The following is a 14,830-nucleotide window of genomic DNA, read 5'->3' as shown; positions in this document are numbered from 1 at the left end:
TAGCAGCAGCGTTTATTGATGTTTCTGTCTCTGTTAAATAAACCAATAAATAATAAGTGCTGTAAAAATGAAAAAGTTGACAAAACTCTAGTTATAGAACACATCCAAAAATGACTAACTGAACTCATTCACGAGAACGTGACTAATAGTTTAATATTTTCAATTTCAACTATTTCATTTTCAAGGGCCCAAATAATAAAATACAGACATTTTTTGGCTTCTAAAACAAAAAAGATTCAAGATAAGAAGAAAGAAAGAGGTAACACTTTATTTGAAGGAGTGTGCATGAGACTGTCATAACCATGTCATGACACCTGTCATGAACAGGTGTCCTGTGAAGGAGATTTTATGAAAGTTTATGACTTTAATAACTGTCTTATGCACAACCCTTCAGCTAAAGTATTACTAAGAAAGAAAGAAATAGAAATGAAGGAAGGAAGAGAGGAAGGAAGAAGGGAAGGAAGGAAGGACAGATGGAAGGAATGATGGAAGGGAGGATGGATAGAAGGATGGAAGGAAGGAAAATGGAAGAAATAAAGGGGGAGCAGAATGAAGAAGAAAAGGAAAAGAAAGGAAAGGAAAGGAAAGGAAAGGAAAGGAAAGGAAAGGAAAGGAAAGGAAAGGAAAGGAAAGAAAAGGCCATTAAATTAGTTAAACTGATTTTAGTTTTGTGCCCACTTCAAACTGTTATTTTTTGAAAGGTCTATCGGCTAATTTGAGATAATTTACTTTTCTCTTTTAGATACCTCAACTCAAAAAAGAAAAAAGATTGACCGAACTCATTCAAGTGAATGTGATTAATGGTCTTAAATTTTCACTTTTTTGGGTCTCTAAACCTGAAGGGGTGTGCATGAGACTGTCATAACCATGTCATGACACTTGTCATGAACATGAAGAAGTCTTTATGACTGTCTGTAATGACAGTCTTATGCGCAACCCTTTGAAAAAAATGTTACTAAGAAAGACAAATGAAGGGAGGAAGGAAGAGAGGAAGAAAGAAAAATGGAAGACAGAAAGGAGAGAGCAGAATGATGGAGGAAGGAAAGGAAAGGAACTTAATTAAATTGATTTGAGTTTTGTTCCCACTTCAAACTCTTATGTTTTGAAAGGTCTGTCAACTAATTATGTTTTGGTGAAATAATTTACTTTTCCTCTTTAGACTTTTTTTGGTCTGATGTTTTTAGTCTAATGTTTTCAATTTCAAGCATTTCATTTTCAAGAACCAAACAGAAGCAAAACTGTATTTAGTGAACTTCATTACGAGATCTAGTTATAGTTCTAAATCTAGTGATGGTAGCTGCCTTGAAATTATGATATTTCTCAACTTTCTTTTTTTTTGTTACAGTGAATAAACATCATAAATCTGATGAATTTTCAACAGTGATTTGTTAGTACTGAAGTGGTCCTAGAGGGCACAGACAAACAATGGATTGTGTCGGTTAACGCAGATTCAGTTTGCTCACAAGACACAGGATGTTTTAATGAAATGGAAATCACTTCACTCTCTAACACCCTCCTGAAGAAGAGAAAAGGTCATGTCTAGATGGGAACCCCAGACCCGTGAAAGATCATTATTAAGAGCGTCTCAGGTCTGGACCAAGGAAAGTAAACACTATTACCAACCAACCAATTTCATTTTCAATTTAATCATAACTCCACATAATCAGCGTTGTGTAATTGGTCCAGAAGCAAATGACTCAATCCGACAGAAGTCTGACTGTCAAATCATCATGAAGCAATTCAATCAGACAAAAGAATGGTAGAACGACATGACACATCAGTGTGGGAGATAAATCAAATTAAACCAGGACAGGTGAGGACAGAGAGTGGTTTCTATGAGGACTGACAACAGGAGGATAAAATGCAACGTGAGCTCCAATAAAAACACCATCATATTCAGAGAGAGACAGCAGGCTGACAAGCTGCTGCTGCTGCAAATTAAACCTAAAGGTTGAGCTGCTCAAAGAGGAGGAAGAAAGGAAGGGAAGAAGAAAGGAAATACAGACGGGAGGGAGTACAGAAACAATTAAAAAGCAAAGGAAGCAATTAGAAAGAGAAGAGAGGGGATAATCAAAGTCCTGAGGACATATGGAATAAACAAAAATGAACCAAGGGACAGAGTAACAAAAGACGTGTGCAAGAAAAGAAGTAATGACAGAAAGAAACAGAAGGAAACAATGAAAGAAAGAAGGAAGAAAACGGGGGGGAAGGGGGAGAAGGGTAAAAGGGGGAGAGGAAAAGAAAGAAAGATTAACCATTAATTTATTTTTTAAATGTATTTATTTATTTAAAAGGGTGTTCATAAGACTGTCATAACCATGTCATGAACAGTTTTTTTAATGAATGTGTATGACCATTATTATTAATTGCCATTGGGTCAATTTTGTCATGTTTAATGCAAAGGTGACAATGTCTGAGATGTCTTTGGTATGTCAACTTGACATTAATCAAGCCATTACTATTGTTGTTATGACAACTTGACACTGAGCCAGTGAAACTTAATGAAAGGCCGTCATAAACATAAAGACTCCTCATGATTATGACAGTTCATGTCATAACATGGTTATGGCAGTGTAATAACAGACAGGTAGTTTTCTGCACACCCCTTCAAATCAACCCTCGAAAGAAGAACCAAAGAACGAAAGACGTAACACTGTATTTGAACATGTAATAACCATGTCATGATACCTGTCATGAACAAGAAGGAGGCTTTATGAAAGTTTATGACTGTAGTGTAATGACAGTCTTATGCACACACCTTCAGAATAAAGTGTTACTAACAAAGATAGAAAGAAATAAACATGGGAAGCAAGAAATGAAGGAGGGAAGGAAGGAAGGAAGGAAGGAAAATGGAAGAAAGACAGGGAGAGCAAAGTGATGGAGGAAGGAGAAAGGAAAAGAAAGGAAAGGAAAAGCTAGAGGAAGTGCAAAATAAAGACAAAACTATAAGAGAAAGACAAGATGAAAAAAGAGAGGAGAGAAAAAGAAAGACAGATTTTATATAGACTGCATTGGTAATAACATATTTTTCTTGCAAATAAAGCTATTTGAACTGAAAAAACTAGATAGAGGCTAGATGATAGGTAGATTCAAGCCACAGACACAATCTTACTGTTTGAAGCTGAACTCATCCAGAATCTGTAATAAGATGTATAATCTATGAATACAGAGCGCAGATGTGTGTCTGAATAAGTTTTTTCATGCCATTCTTTTCGACATCCTTGTGCTGAATTCGGCCATCCTGGCTCATTCTCTGACCAATGACATAAAAAGGATAAAAAGAGGGGAAGGGTGGGCTGGAGGGGTGATAGAGGAATAAAAACCAGCCGTCCAACATGATTGTGAAAGAGAAAAGACAGAAGATGAATGGCTAGATGGAAAGTAATGAAGGGAAGAAGAGAAAGGAGCACAGATGAAAGAGACAAACATCACAAGATGAGACAGACATCACATCAGCAGTCTGAGGTTTAAATCCTGGTCCAGCTTTCAGATCAGATCCAGACCAGGATTTAGCAGAGACTGCACTGCAGAGCGAGTGAGAGAGGACTGAGGAGACTGTAAAACAGAGAGAGAGAGAGAGAGATGAGGGGTAATGTCTTTCACTCATGTATGAACACATGAACATACACACCAAGTATACACACCATCAACCGCTCTGTCACTCTAACACTCAACTGATTGGTTGAATATTACAACAAAGAAGAAAAAATGATTGGATAAAATGAAACAAGACTGTGCACTAATTAAAAACTAAAATAATAAAATATAAATGCATGTCAATTTCCCCATAAAGACATTTTCTGTTTGGGTTGTGGTTGTTTTGCTCTAATTAGCAGTGACTGATATATCTGACTCATCTGTGCAGCATTTTCAGTCATCACAGATGCTGTGGTAGCCTGACCGTTAGCTTTTACCATCTGTCATGTTAATCAAACAAATTCAAGATATAAAAGTTGTCATTTCTTTAGGTTTACTTACAACAACCTGTACAGGTGCGTCCACTTCAGAGAGAAATATGTCCTACTCTGTAGCTCAAAAGTATGAGAGTATCAGGGCCAGGCATCAGCAAAAAAACGCTGCATTTCAAGAACAAAGTCAGAATATCTAGAATAAAGTGTCAGGGCATAAGAAAAAAATTAATTAGAGGAGGAAGTTGTTTTTTCTTTTTTTTGGTTTCACAAAAGCCAAAATGTCGAAGTAAAAAAGTAAAGTAAAAAAGTTTAGGATGAGGTTGTCGAGAATGAAGTTCAAGTATAGTTTTGAAAATGAAGTCCAAATGCTATTTCACTTTTATTCTCAACATTTTTACTTTTTTCCCCCTCAAATCCATTCTTAATATTTCAGTTTTAATCTCAAGATGTTAAAAAAGAGAAAAAAAACTTCTTCCCCTCTATTTTATTTTTTCTTATGCCTGCCCTTTATACTCTTCTGTACAAAAGTGCTTCTTTGTCTCTTTTAGCTGACACGTTTACCATTTGGTTGATTCTCACAGCTCTAATAAACTTTGTTTCCAGCAGCAGCAGGCAGGATAAACTCACTTGTAGCTACATGATCTGCCCCAAACAGCAAACAGACACTGGCTAGTAAATAAAGCAGAACATTTAGAGCTGGTGGAGACCAAAACAGAGCTAAAAGGAGAGTAGATATTGAACTTTGATTCATCATGTGGACACAACAAAGCTCCAATGGCACGATAATGAAGTGCTATAGCTTATGTTGGGTTTTCAGCTCTCTGCTGCCCCTAAGTGATCAAAAAATTAATTAATGCAGCTTTAAGTCACTGAAACACAGTTAGCATTCTGGTCTTTAACACTCCTCTGTGTTTCACGACACTCTGAGCTCCAGCCTGTCTAATTCAACTAAGTCTTAGCTAATTAGGCAGTGCATTAGTGTGATAGTAGTTGATTAGTTGAAGTACTGCTATCATAAGCTAGTTAAACTATCCTGCCACCTCTCCAGAGACCTGAGGTATGATTCCCAGTCATGGTCGCCTACTGAAACCTGGTCAAAATAAATAAATACTGTTTTATCTGTATTCTGGTAAACATGAATGGCTGTGTTTGTGAATGGGAAGCCAGTGAGGGATCATATTACTAACAATAAGGAAGAAAAAAAACATAGAATGTAGTCAAAACACACCACCTACGTGTGTATGCACACACACACACACACACTAGTATACTTGAGTGAAAGATGTATTTTAAGAACATAAGCGAGAGAACAAAACCATTCTATTGTGTGTGTGTGTGTGTGTGTGTGTGTGTGTGTGTGTGTGTGTGTGTGTGTGTGTGTGTGTGTGTGTGTGTGTGTGCACGTACAATGTGAAGAGTCACTCCAAGGATCAAGAGGCCTGGCATCGTCAAGGGTAACAAGGTGGTATGCTGACAATCACACACATACACACACACACACACACACACATGTACACACCCGCCGTGATTTCTCATGGGAATGTCTGATTGGCCGCTGTGAGCCTGCTGGGATGCTCGGTTCCCGTGGCGATAGTAACCAAGCGATAACACCAACCATCTGACCCTCTTAATGTCTATGTGTGTGTGTGTGTGTGTTGCCATCTGTGCTGCTGGCTCAGGGGAGACGCAACACTCTGATCAGTGATTAAAGCAGAGACAAAGAATGAGAGAAAGAAAGAAAGAAAGAAAGAAAGAAAGAAAGAAAGAAAGAAAGAAAGAAAGAAAAGCCAGGTTAGATACAAATGTGCAGATGAGAACAGTGGTAACTCTCCTACATCAAAGAGGTTCTTCACATCTATTCCAGTTGTTTTACTTCCCTCTTGTGACAGAAAAAGATTGTGGGCTCTTTCTCAGCACTACATCTGAAACCAGTGTCTATCCAGACAGGTAGTTAGCTAATGAGTATGATTAGAAGTTAGGTGTACAGAATACCTAGTATGACAGTTATTCAGCCAGTTAATTAGTTCGCTAAAAAGCTAAAAAAGTTGATTACCTACCTACCTGTTAGCAATTTGTTTTCTTGGTTAGTTAGCAGTTCAGTTGCATAGTTAATTAGCAATTTGTTTGCTCAGAGAGTTAACAATTTAGTTGGCTGGAAATTCGGATGGTTGGTTGATCAGTTGATTGGCTGGTTGGTTAGTTGATTAGTTTTTTAGTCAGTTAATTGACTGGTTGGTTGGTTAGCTGTTCGGTTGTTGGTTGGTCGGTTGTTTGGTTAGTTTCTTGGTTGGTTGGTTGATTGGTTAGAGGTTTATGGACTTGTTTGTTTGTTGGTTGGTCAGTTGGTTGGTTGTTTGGTTGGTTATTTGGTTGGTCAGTTGGTTGGTTGGTTAGAATTTCACAGATTTTTTCATGTCCATTAGATCCACCCCAATAGATACAACTTTGACCACCAGCCCCCAGTTTGAGAGGATTTTGTCTGAAGGAATGTATTCTCTCTTTTTTCTTTTAGATCTGAAGCTAATAAAGTCTTCAAAGAAGATGTATGATCAAATTATGATCACTATAAATTAGAATTAATCAAAATGACCAACCTTATTTTTTCTCTTGTTGTTCTAATTTCTCCCCCAAAAAATGATGTGTTAAGTTAAAATATTCTATTCCTCCTTTTGCTTGGGACCCTTACAACCCAGTTAAGGACCCTTGTTGGTCACTGGACCCCAGTTTGAAAACAACAATGTCAGTAAGTTACCATGTTATTTCTTTACTTTGTATTTTTTTAAGGACCATTGAGTAGGATCCAGTGGCATCAAGCGGTGAGCTTGCAGAGTACAAACACCTTGCAACACTCCCTCTTCAACTGTGTTGGAGAGCAGACAGTTTAAAAAACATTAAAGACTGTATCTAGAGCCAGTGCTTGTTTTGTCTGTTCTGGGCTACTGTAGAAACATGGCAGCACAACATGGCTGCCTGCATTAAAGAGGACCCTCTGTAGACATAAAGGGCTCATTCTAAGGTAACGTAAAACACAGGTGATTATACACCAGTGAAAACATACATGAACATTAGCCTTTATTTAGTTTCTGCCTTATTCTGCGAATATCTGCCTAAATCTTAAACACTGGACCTTTAATAAGTCAGTACTCTTCTCAACTACTCAGTTAGTCAATAGCCAATCAGAGCTAGCTAGTAATTAGTTAGCTAACAAGTATGTTTGTCAATTAAGTGAATAACAGCCTATCAGTAGTTAGGTGATTAAGTGGATATCTATCTTTGTGTACTTGGTAGATAACTATTTCATTGCTTAGTTAGTTAATGGCTTGTTTAGTGTGTTAGTTACTTGGTCAGTTAGTTACTTTTTTAGTCATTCTGTCACACAGTCAATAAGATAGTCACTAGCTAATAAGTATGCTTGTCGGCTAGCTAGATAACTAGTGTATGAAGTATTCACTGTGTGCTAAGTCATTGGATATGGATAGAACTGAATATGAAGTATCCAGGGTTCACACAAACAGGATCCTACACACTACAGGAGCACAACCACAATAATATACAGTGTGAATGTAACTGTACTTAATGCCCTTTTTCATGCACACACACACACACACACACACACACACACACACACACACACACACACACACACACACACACACACACACTGCTGCTGGTCCATTTATATGCAGAGTGATTCTATTGTGCTGACTCAGATGTTCTGCAGACTGGCTGAGCTGTTCACATCTTCATATCGCCTGTGTGTGTGTCTGTGTGTGTGTGTGTGTGTATCAGATGGTAGTAACTGCTGTCAGACCACATGACTAACCGAATCGCAGCCCCAACACAAACAACAGCACATCACAACAAACAATGACTTTGCCAAACCCAGTGAACTCCTGTTGTACTGTCAGCTGTGACTCAGTATGACCGAAATATGAACTGAGAATCAGAACAGAGCAGATCCTCCTGGGAGGAACCAGCGGTTCATAGGAACTCAGGACCACTCACCAACCACTTTGTGTTGTTATTAAAATATGGAGGCACATGTGGCAGGGCTGGGAGTGGTAAACCACAACAGAAACGGTGAAGAAAACAATTTGAAAATCCCTTATTAAACTGCTCAGCTGTTACAGACTCCCACTGAGTTAGATATCTATGAAAGTGGAATGAATTCAAAGACAAAAGAAAAACAGATCCATTTTTGTAATTATCACATTTCATTCTGACTTTGGTTATTATGAATGTCATAACTCCTCTTTACTGAGTGATTAATAACATAACTTGTAGTAGAACCCCCGTAACTTCACTTTATCACATCGGTAACTTGTAATCATGACCTTCGTAACTCATAAATATTACTTCTGTTATAAACAATTAGGACGTTTATAACTTTTAATTATAAATAAGTAATTTAAGGTACTATTTGAAGCACTTTATATGCATTAATCACTTTATATTACTTATATGTGAGCAGATGGTAGGACTTCCAAAACTTAACTTTATCACATTTGTAACTTGTTAACATGTCCTTCATAACTCATACATAATAATAATAATACTTTTGTAATACATAATTATGATGATACCTTGTAATTGTAATTAACTAATTTAAGACACTATTCAAAGTTTAAATGTATTAATTTCTTTTTTCTACCAAAGTGTGAACAGATGGTAGGACTTCTGAAGCATAACTTTATCTGTAACTTGACTTTATCATGTTGGAAACTTGCAATCATGTCCATCGTAACTCATAAATATTAATTCTTGACTACATAACTTCAACAACTTGTAATAATAACATACTAACTTGAGGTACTGTTGGAAGCAATGTAGATATAATCACTTTATACTACTGATGTGTAAACACATGGTAGGACTTCCGTAACTTTATCACACTGGTAACTTATAATCATGTCATCATAAGTCATAAATATTACCTCCATAATACATAATTATGACCTCAATAACTTGTGATTATAACTTAATAATTTAAGCCACTATTCAAAGTGATTTACATGTATTAATCGCTTTATTTGTAAAGGACTCAGGATGTTTTTTCCCCAGGGAAAGTCCAAAGGATGTGATGGTTATGCATGTTCCCAAGTGCCTTGCCTCTCTTCAGCTCCCCTGAAGCACCAAGAGTAACACTAGCTAACGTTAGCTTAGAAACAGAACCCGCTAACGTCAACAAATGACCAGCATCCACCACAACACAAGACTAACTTTACTTAACCCGTGTATGAATGTGGTCTCGTGTATGTCACGTCACTGTTTTGGCCGATGCCAGGATGCTCAGTCGTACTTCGGCTAACAAGGATTTTTCTGGGCATTCATAATGCATTATAACATATAACAATTCATAATGCTATACTCAGAAACCCACATATTGCTCTCTGATGCAATATATCAGCAGCCTTAAATTGTTATAAATGTGACTTATAATGAATTACAGTTTAAGTGTCTTATGAATGTTCTTGACTAGTTATAAAGTAAAGGTTGACTGATGCTTATAATACATTGTAACTACCCACCTGCAATGAAACATTATGATGAGCAATGTATAATTATAGATGCATCAATATGTACTTCACTTTACTTAAGACATACATGATAACTCCAGTATGATCCTGCATGGACTACAACTGTACTGTAGCATACCATGAGTCCTTACTACAGTTGACTGTTGAGGTGTGTATAAGTGGTTATAATGTATAATAAGTCCCATCAGTCCACCTGTACCTTATAACCAGTCAAGAGCATTCATTGGACACTTAAACTTGTAATAGATTATAAGTCACATTGATATAGTTTATGACTGTTGATATAGTGCAGAGAAAACGTGTTTATGAGTGTAGTCATAGAGCATTATGAATACATTATAATTCAGTATGAAAGCCCCCAGAACACACTATTAATATGGTCTTCATACCTATTCTTCTTTTATTTGAGCACACAAATTAGTCATTTATTTCCATGCATTCCTTTTTCATGCAATTTCATGGTTTAATTGAGCTATTTATCTTTAGAGGTAATTTGTCAAAATTGTGTTATTTGGTAAATGCAGTTTCCTTTTGTAGGCTGTTGGTCTCATAATCAGTTGATTACTCATGTCCATGTTCACCCTGTTTATTACAATTAATAGTCAATTAAATTTTGTGTGTCTTGTCTGTGATGAAACTGCTTAACTTGAGTCTGGTGTCTTTATAGCCAGCAGATTTAATACTCTAATTTTGTTTGCTGTCAGAATGAAGTATTACCTGAAGTTACACCACAAAACAGGACAATTGGACAGAATTATGGAGACATGCTCAGTTCATTGTAAAACTAACACTGAAGCTTATTTCAGTCTGTCAGACACTGAACTGTATCACCTCATCATCACACACTACTGTAACACAATGCTGGAAAAAACACAAAAAAGAATAAAACTGAGCACAAGTTGGAAATCAAGTGATGTCACAGGAAATACAGCGAGGTCAGAGAGGAAATGATGTCACGACAGAAATGAAGGCGACAGGTGATGACAGCAGGTTGTGTTTATCGATGAGCAGCGACATCACATCACATGTGTCAGCTGTGTGTGTGTGTGTGTGTGTGTGTGTGTGTGTGTGTGTGTGTTCCTACCTGGCTCTCGCAGCAGCAGCTGAGCCATGGCCTGCGAGCTGCCGGCTGAGTTCTCTGCTACACACTGATAAAATCCTTCATCTGACTTCACCAAACCCAAAATCTGCAGGTTACTGCCGTCCTGAAGAAGCAACACACACAACGTATCAATAAAAGCTGTCAAATACACAACAAGTCTGGTTTAGATCATTATACATGAAGAAAAAAACTATACAAAAATGTAAGAGAGTATGCATGTGTGTGTGTGGGTGTATGTTTGTTTTCTCTTTGCAGTAGATTATGGGATAAGGGATTATGAATGATATCCAGATGATCAGATTATAAATGTACGACAACAGATTCATGTTATACCCACCACACAGCTGCTCTCACTTTCTCTTTTTAACACAAATACTGTTTCCATTCAGTATTTAATTCCAATGCCTACATTTCCTTCTTTCTTTCGATCACTGTTAAGATACTGCCCATCAAATAAGGCAGGTGACAGTAGCACCCGGGTTACTAACCGACAATACTATTTATTGGACTATACTATGTGATGTTATTTGGACTATACTATCCAAAAAAGAGAAAATATCCAGTGAGCGACAGTTCTCTGTGAGAAAATGCCTTGATGATGCCAGAGGTCAGAGGAGAATGGCCAGACTGGTGCGAGATGACAGAAAGGCCTTTCCAGCAGGAAAACACAACATGTCACAAAGCTGAAAACATCTCAAACTGGTCTCTTGAACATGACAGTGAGTTCCAGTGGCCTCTACAGTCACCAGATCTCAGTCCAACAGAGCACCTTCAGGATGTGGTGGAACAGGAGATTCACATCATGGATGTGCAGCCAACAAATCTGCAGCAGCTGTGTGATGCTGTCACATCTGTATGAACCAAAATCTCTGAGGAATGTTTCCAGCACCTTGTTGGATCTATGCCACAAAGAATTAAGGCAGTTCTGAAGTCAAAAGGGGGTCCAACCCACTGTTAGCAAGTTATACCTAAGTGGCCGGTGAGACAAGGTGTCAAGTAGCCATCTATGTGCACTTGAGGTATATATGCCCAATGAGGCTACTGACTGATGTGGCTATTTACCCCATGGTGTAGCCAACGCTGACTTATAATTTCACACAAAACTCAAACCACAGTCTTCCCCAGGTTGGGGCACGAATCTGGTGAGGGATGAGTCTACTATGAACTAGGAACTACGTATCCACCACAGCCTCCACTCCACAGACACTTTGTTGTTCTTTAAAGCTAAACTAGTTGGGTGAGAGGAAAAAGTCAAATAGCTGCCTGTGACTGTTTTCCCCCAGGTTCAATTAGACACTCCGATCAATAAACAAAATGAACAATAAACACATCCTGCAGATGTTTCACATTAAAAATGCATGTTAATTTTGTTTTACTAATAAGACAGCAGAGTATGTGTTGGCTGTTGTGTCATCAGAGTGACTTTGTCTGGTTTGTGGGTTCTGTTTGACTCACCACTATCTGAAAGTAGTCGCTGGGGATGACTTCCTCCCCGTTCTTCATCCAGCGGACGGTTGGCGGCGGGCTTCCTGTCACAGCGCACTCCAGCTCGATGTCGGTGGACTCGTAGGCGTACGTGTTGGTCGGGTAGTTCAGGAACTGAGGAGGCACTGCAGAAAATACACAAAGCAACACAACACATGTCAGCAGGAGAGAACCTCTTCTTCCCTGCTGGAGCATCTGAGTGAAACATCCACTGTTGTTTCTTTAAGTGCTGTTGTTCAGAACCTTTAGGATTGTGTTTCACTTTAGCAAGCTTCTGTAATTACAAACTAATTAAGACAATTACAAACTCCTCAGCTTATCTCTGAAGAAATGAGTGTTTCAGATCTCATTAGCCTCCATGGATCATTATACGCTCACTTCCTTATGGTCACTGGCCATTTTCAGGTATTTATCTGTGGGTTGTTGCTAATTTTGCAAACAGACAATCTGTATTTAAACATTAGCTAACAAAAGCGACAGATCACAGCAGATTAACCACGTGGTTTGGTTTGTGGTTGATCATAATTAGCTAGGAAAATTAGGTCAGGACATGAAAAGTCAGGATTTCTGTACGCTCAATGACTATGACAGAATAATAGAAAGGATTTCGCCGGACTGAAGAACAATTTCATCTTTAATAGGTATTAAACAGGATTGAAGCATGTATTCATTATTTTTACAACCATGGGTGACTCGTTATAATTAAAAGTGAGGGTGCAAAATTAGTGCCAGGCAAGAGGAAATATACATATCACCAGTTTGAGTTAACTAAATGAGAGGCAAAATGCGGCCCAGGGACCACGTGCAGCCCACTGAAAGGTTTCATGTGGCCCGCAAGGCCGACATGGAAAAAATAAAAATTAAAAATCTAGCAAAGACAGTCAATGGCATTTTGCTTATCATTAAACTGTTTTAAGACCTTTATTTTGAAAGGGGTCAGTGCTGCGTTCATTGGTAATGATAATAAACTGTGTCTTTTATATTAAACTGTAACTTTATTCACTCAGTGCTGCACATCCATGTAGTTTATATTGTTCTTCTACTTTTGCTGCTACTATCCTTGCAAATTTCTGTTCAAAGTTTACAGTTTGAATTTTGTCACTTCAGCTCATTTCCAGCCTCCATTAGTTAGCTGCACTATTTTAGTGGGAGAAGACTGTGGGAATGAAGGCAAACTGTTTAAAAAAACAAGTGCAGATCAGAAACACACTGAATTAAACACCAACTCACACTGTGAATTCACCATCAGCCGCATGTGTGTGATGGTATTTGTCTTTTTGGTTGTTACCAAAGTTAATATCTGGTTTGCTGGTTCCTGGTTGGTGCTGGAGAGAGTGCACCTGCATTCTGTTTGATTTTATAAAGATTCTGAACTCTTTTTTTTATCCAAAATAGCTCAAATGTTTAAAAATAGCAAAGTTATATGATCAAAAAACAGGATACAAAAGTCCATCTGTGCTCATCTAAGTCTAATAAAGGGAGAGCAGCTGCTCCCCTTGCTTCATTGTTCAGGTGCCTTTGTTAACAACAATTTGTTTTAAACTCTTCTCATCTTCAGTTCCTTCAGTTCTTACACTGTGCAACCACACTTCAAAACCAAATATTCTAAATATAGTGAACACTTTAACTGATATTGATTGTTTTTGGTGGCTACAATACATTTTGTTGCTGACCCTGTCTACAGCAGGACATTTGTTAGCTTCCTATACTTGTTAAGTCAAGAAAGAGAGTGAGTTCCCTTCATTGAGAACAAAGCAGTGAATCTGAGAAATAAAACATTTTGTGATTTTTTTCACAGTGGTTACATTCTAAAGCACAAATAAACTCTCAAATCTCTGCACAACCCCAGATTTTGTGTAAAGATAGCTGTGATCCTCAGTCTGCTCTGCCAGTGCATGTGTCTAAAACTGTTGCTGCAGCTCTAACAGACAGAGAGCAGAGGAAAGGAGACAGGAAAGAGAGAAAGACAGAAGGAATGAAAGAAAAGAAGAGAGACAGAAAGTAAAAGTGAAGTATGGAAGGATGAAAACAAGAAGCACAAAATAGACACAAGAAAGCAAAGAAAGAAGGAAGGAAGAATCACTGACTATATCTGAAGTTTAATAGAATGATGGATACAGGAAAGAAGGAGAGAAAGATGGAAGGAAGATAGGAAGTAACTTAGCCAAGAAGGGAGAGAGGAAGGAAGGAAGGAAGGAAGGAAAAAAGACAGACAAATGGAAGAACAACAGGGTGAACAAAATGATGGAGGAAAGACAGAGAAAAGAAAAGGGAAGGATGGAAGTAGCTGTGGCAATCCTCAGTCTGCTCTGCCTGTGTGTGTCAACACTGGGTCGAGACCCACAGGTGTTATTGGCTGGGGGCTACACACCACTGCCAAACAGGCTGAACCCAAGAAATGTCCTTAACACAGCAAAATAAGACCAGGCAGAAATCCAGGCAGAGGACAGGGTCTGTGTAGATACAGACACCACCACACACTCCTAGAAAAAGATATCAGGAGATTATATATTATGCCTTTAATATCCTGAAAATGGATAAGTACTTCATACAACCCCACCTCAAATGCCCCGAACTATCCCTTTAAGTTGAGATATGAAGCGATGGCAGCAGCAGACAGACTCCAGCATGTTCAGGTGGAAGCACATGTGACTGCTGGTAAACTGTCTCCAGGCTCACTGCACTGTGAACAGGAAGGACGGGGTGTGAGACTGCTGCCATGTTTCAGCCCTGTTGTCATCGTGAACGTTGCATTTGAAAACGTGGCGGCAGCTTGTGTCTGTGAGCGCAGAGAT

The 14,830-nt window shown here is 38.3% G+C and overlaps 1 protein-coding gene across 1 annotated transcript in view; it reads right to left on the bottom strand.

Annotated features, from left to right (window-relative positions):
- dcc (DCC netrin 1 receptor) overlaps positions 1–14,830 on the bottom strand; it is a 264,597-nt gene that overhangs the window by 204,996 nt on the left and 44,771 nt on the right. Inside the window, exons 5-6 of the mRNA XM_084746633.1 lie at positions 12,006–12,160; positions 10,533–10,653 (exon numbers count right to left, since the gene is read on the bottom strand). Coding sequence (XP_084602759.1) covers positions 10,533–10,653; positions 12,006–12,160 — 276 coding nt within the window. The remainder of the gene's footprint in view (positions 1–10,532; positions 10,654–12,005; positions 12,161–14,830) is intronic.

Source organism: Lutjanus erythropterus, chromosome 20, assembly GCF_056507025.1.
Source record: "Lutjanus erythropterus isolate fLutEry1 chromosome 20, fLutEry1.hap2, whole genome shotgun sequence".
Lineage (NCBI taxonomy): Eukaryota > Metazoa > Chordata > Actinopteri > Lutjaniformes > Lutjanidae > Lutjanus > Lutjanus erythropterus.
Note: the sequence above shows the minus strand (reverse complement) of the source record. Positions and strands in the feature narration are given on the sequence as shown.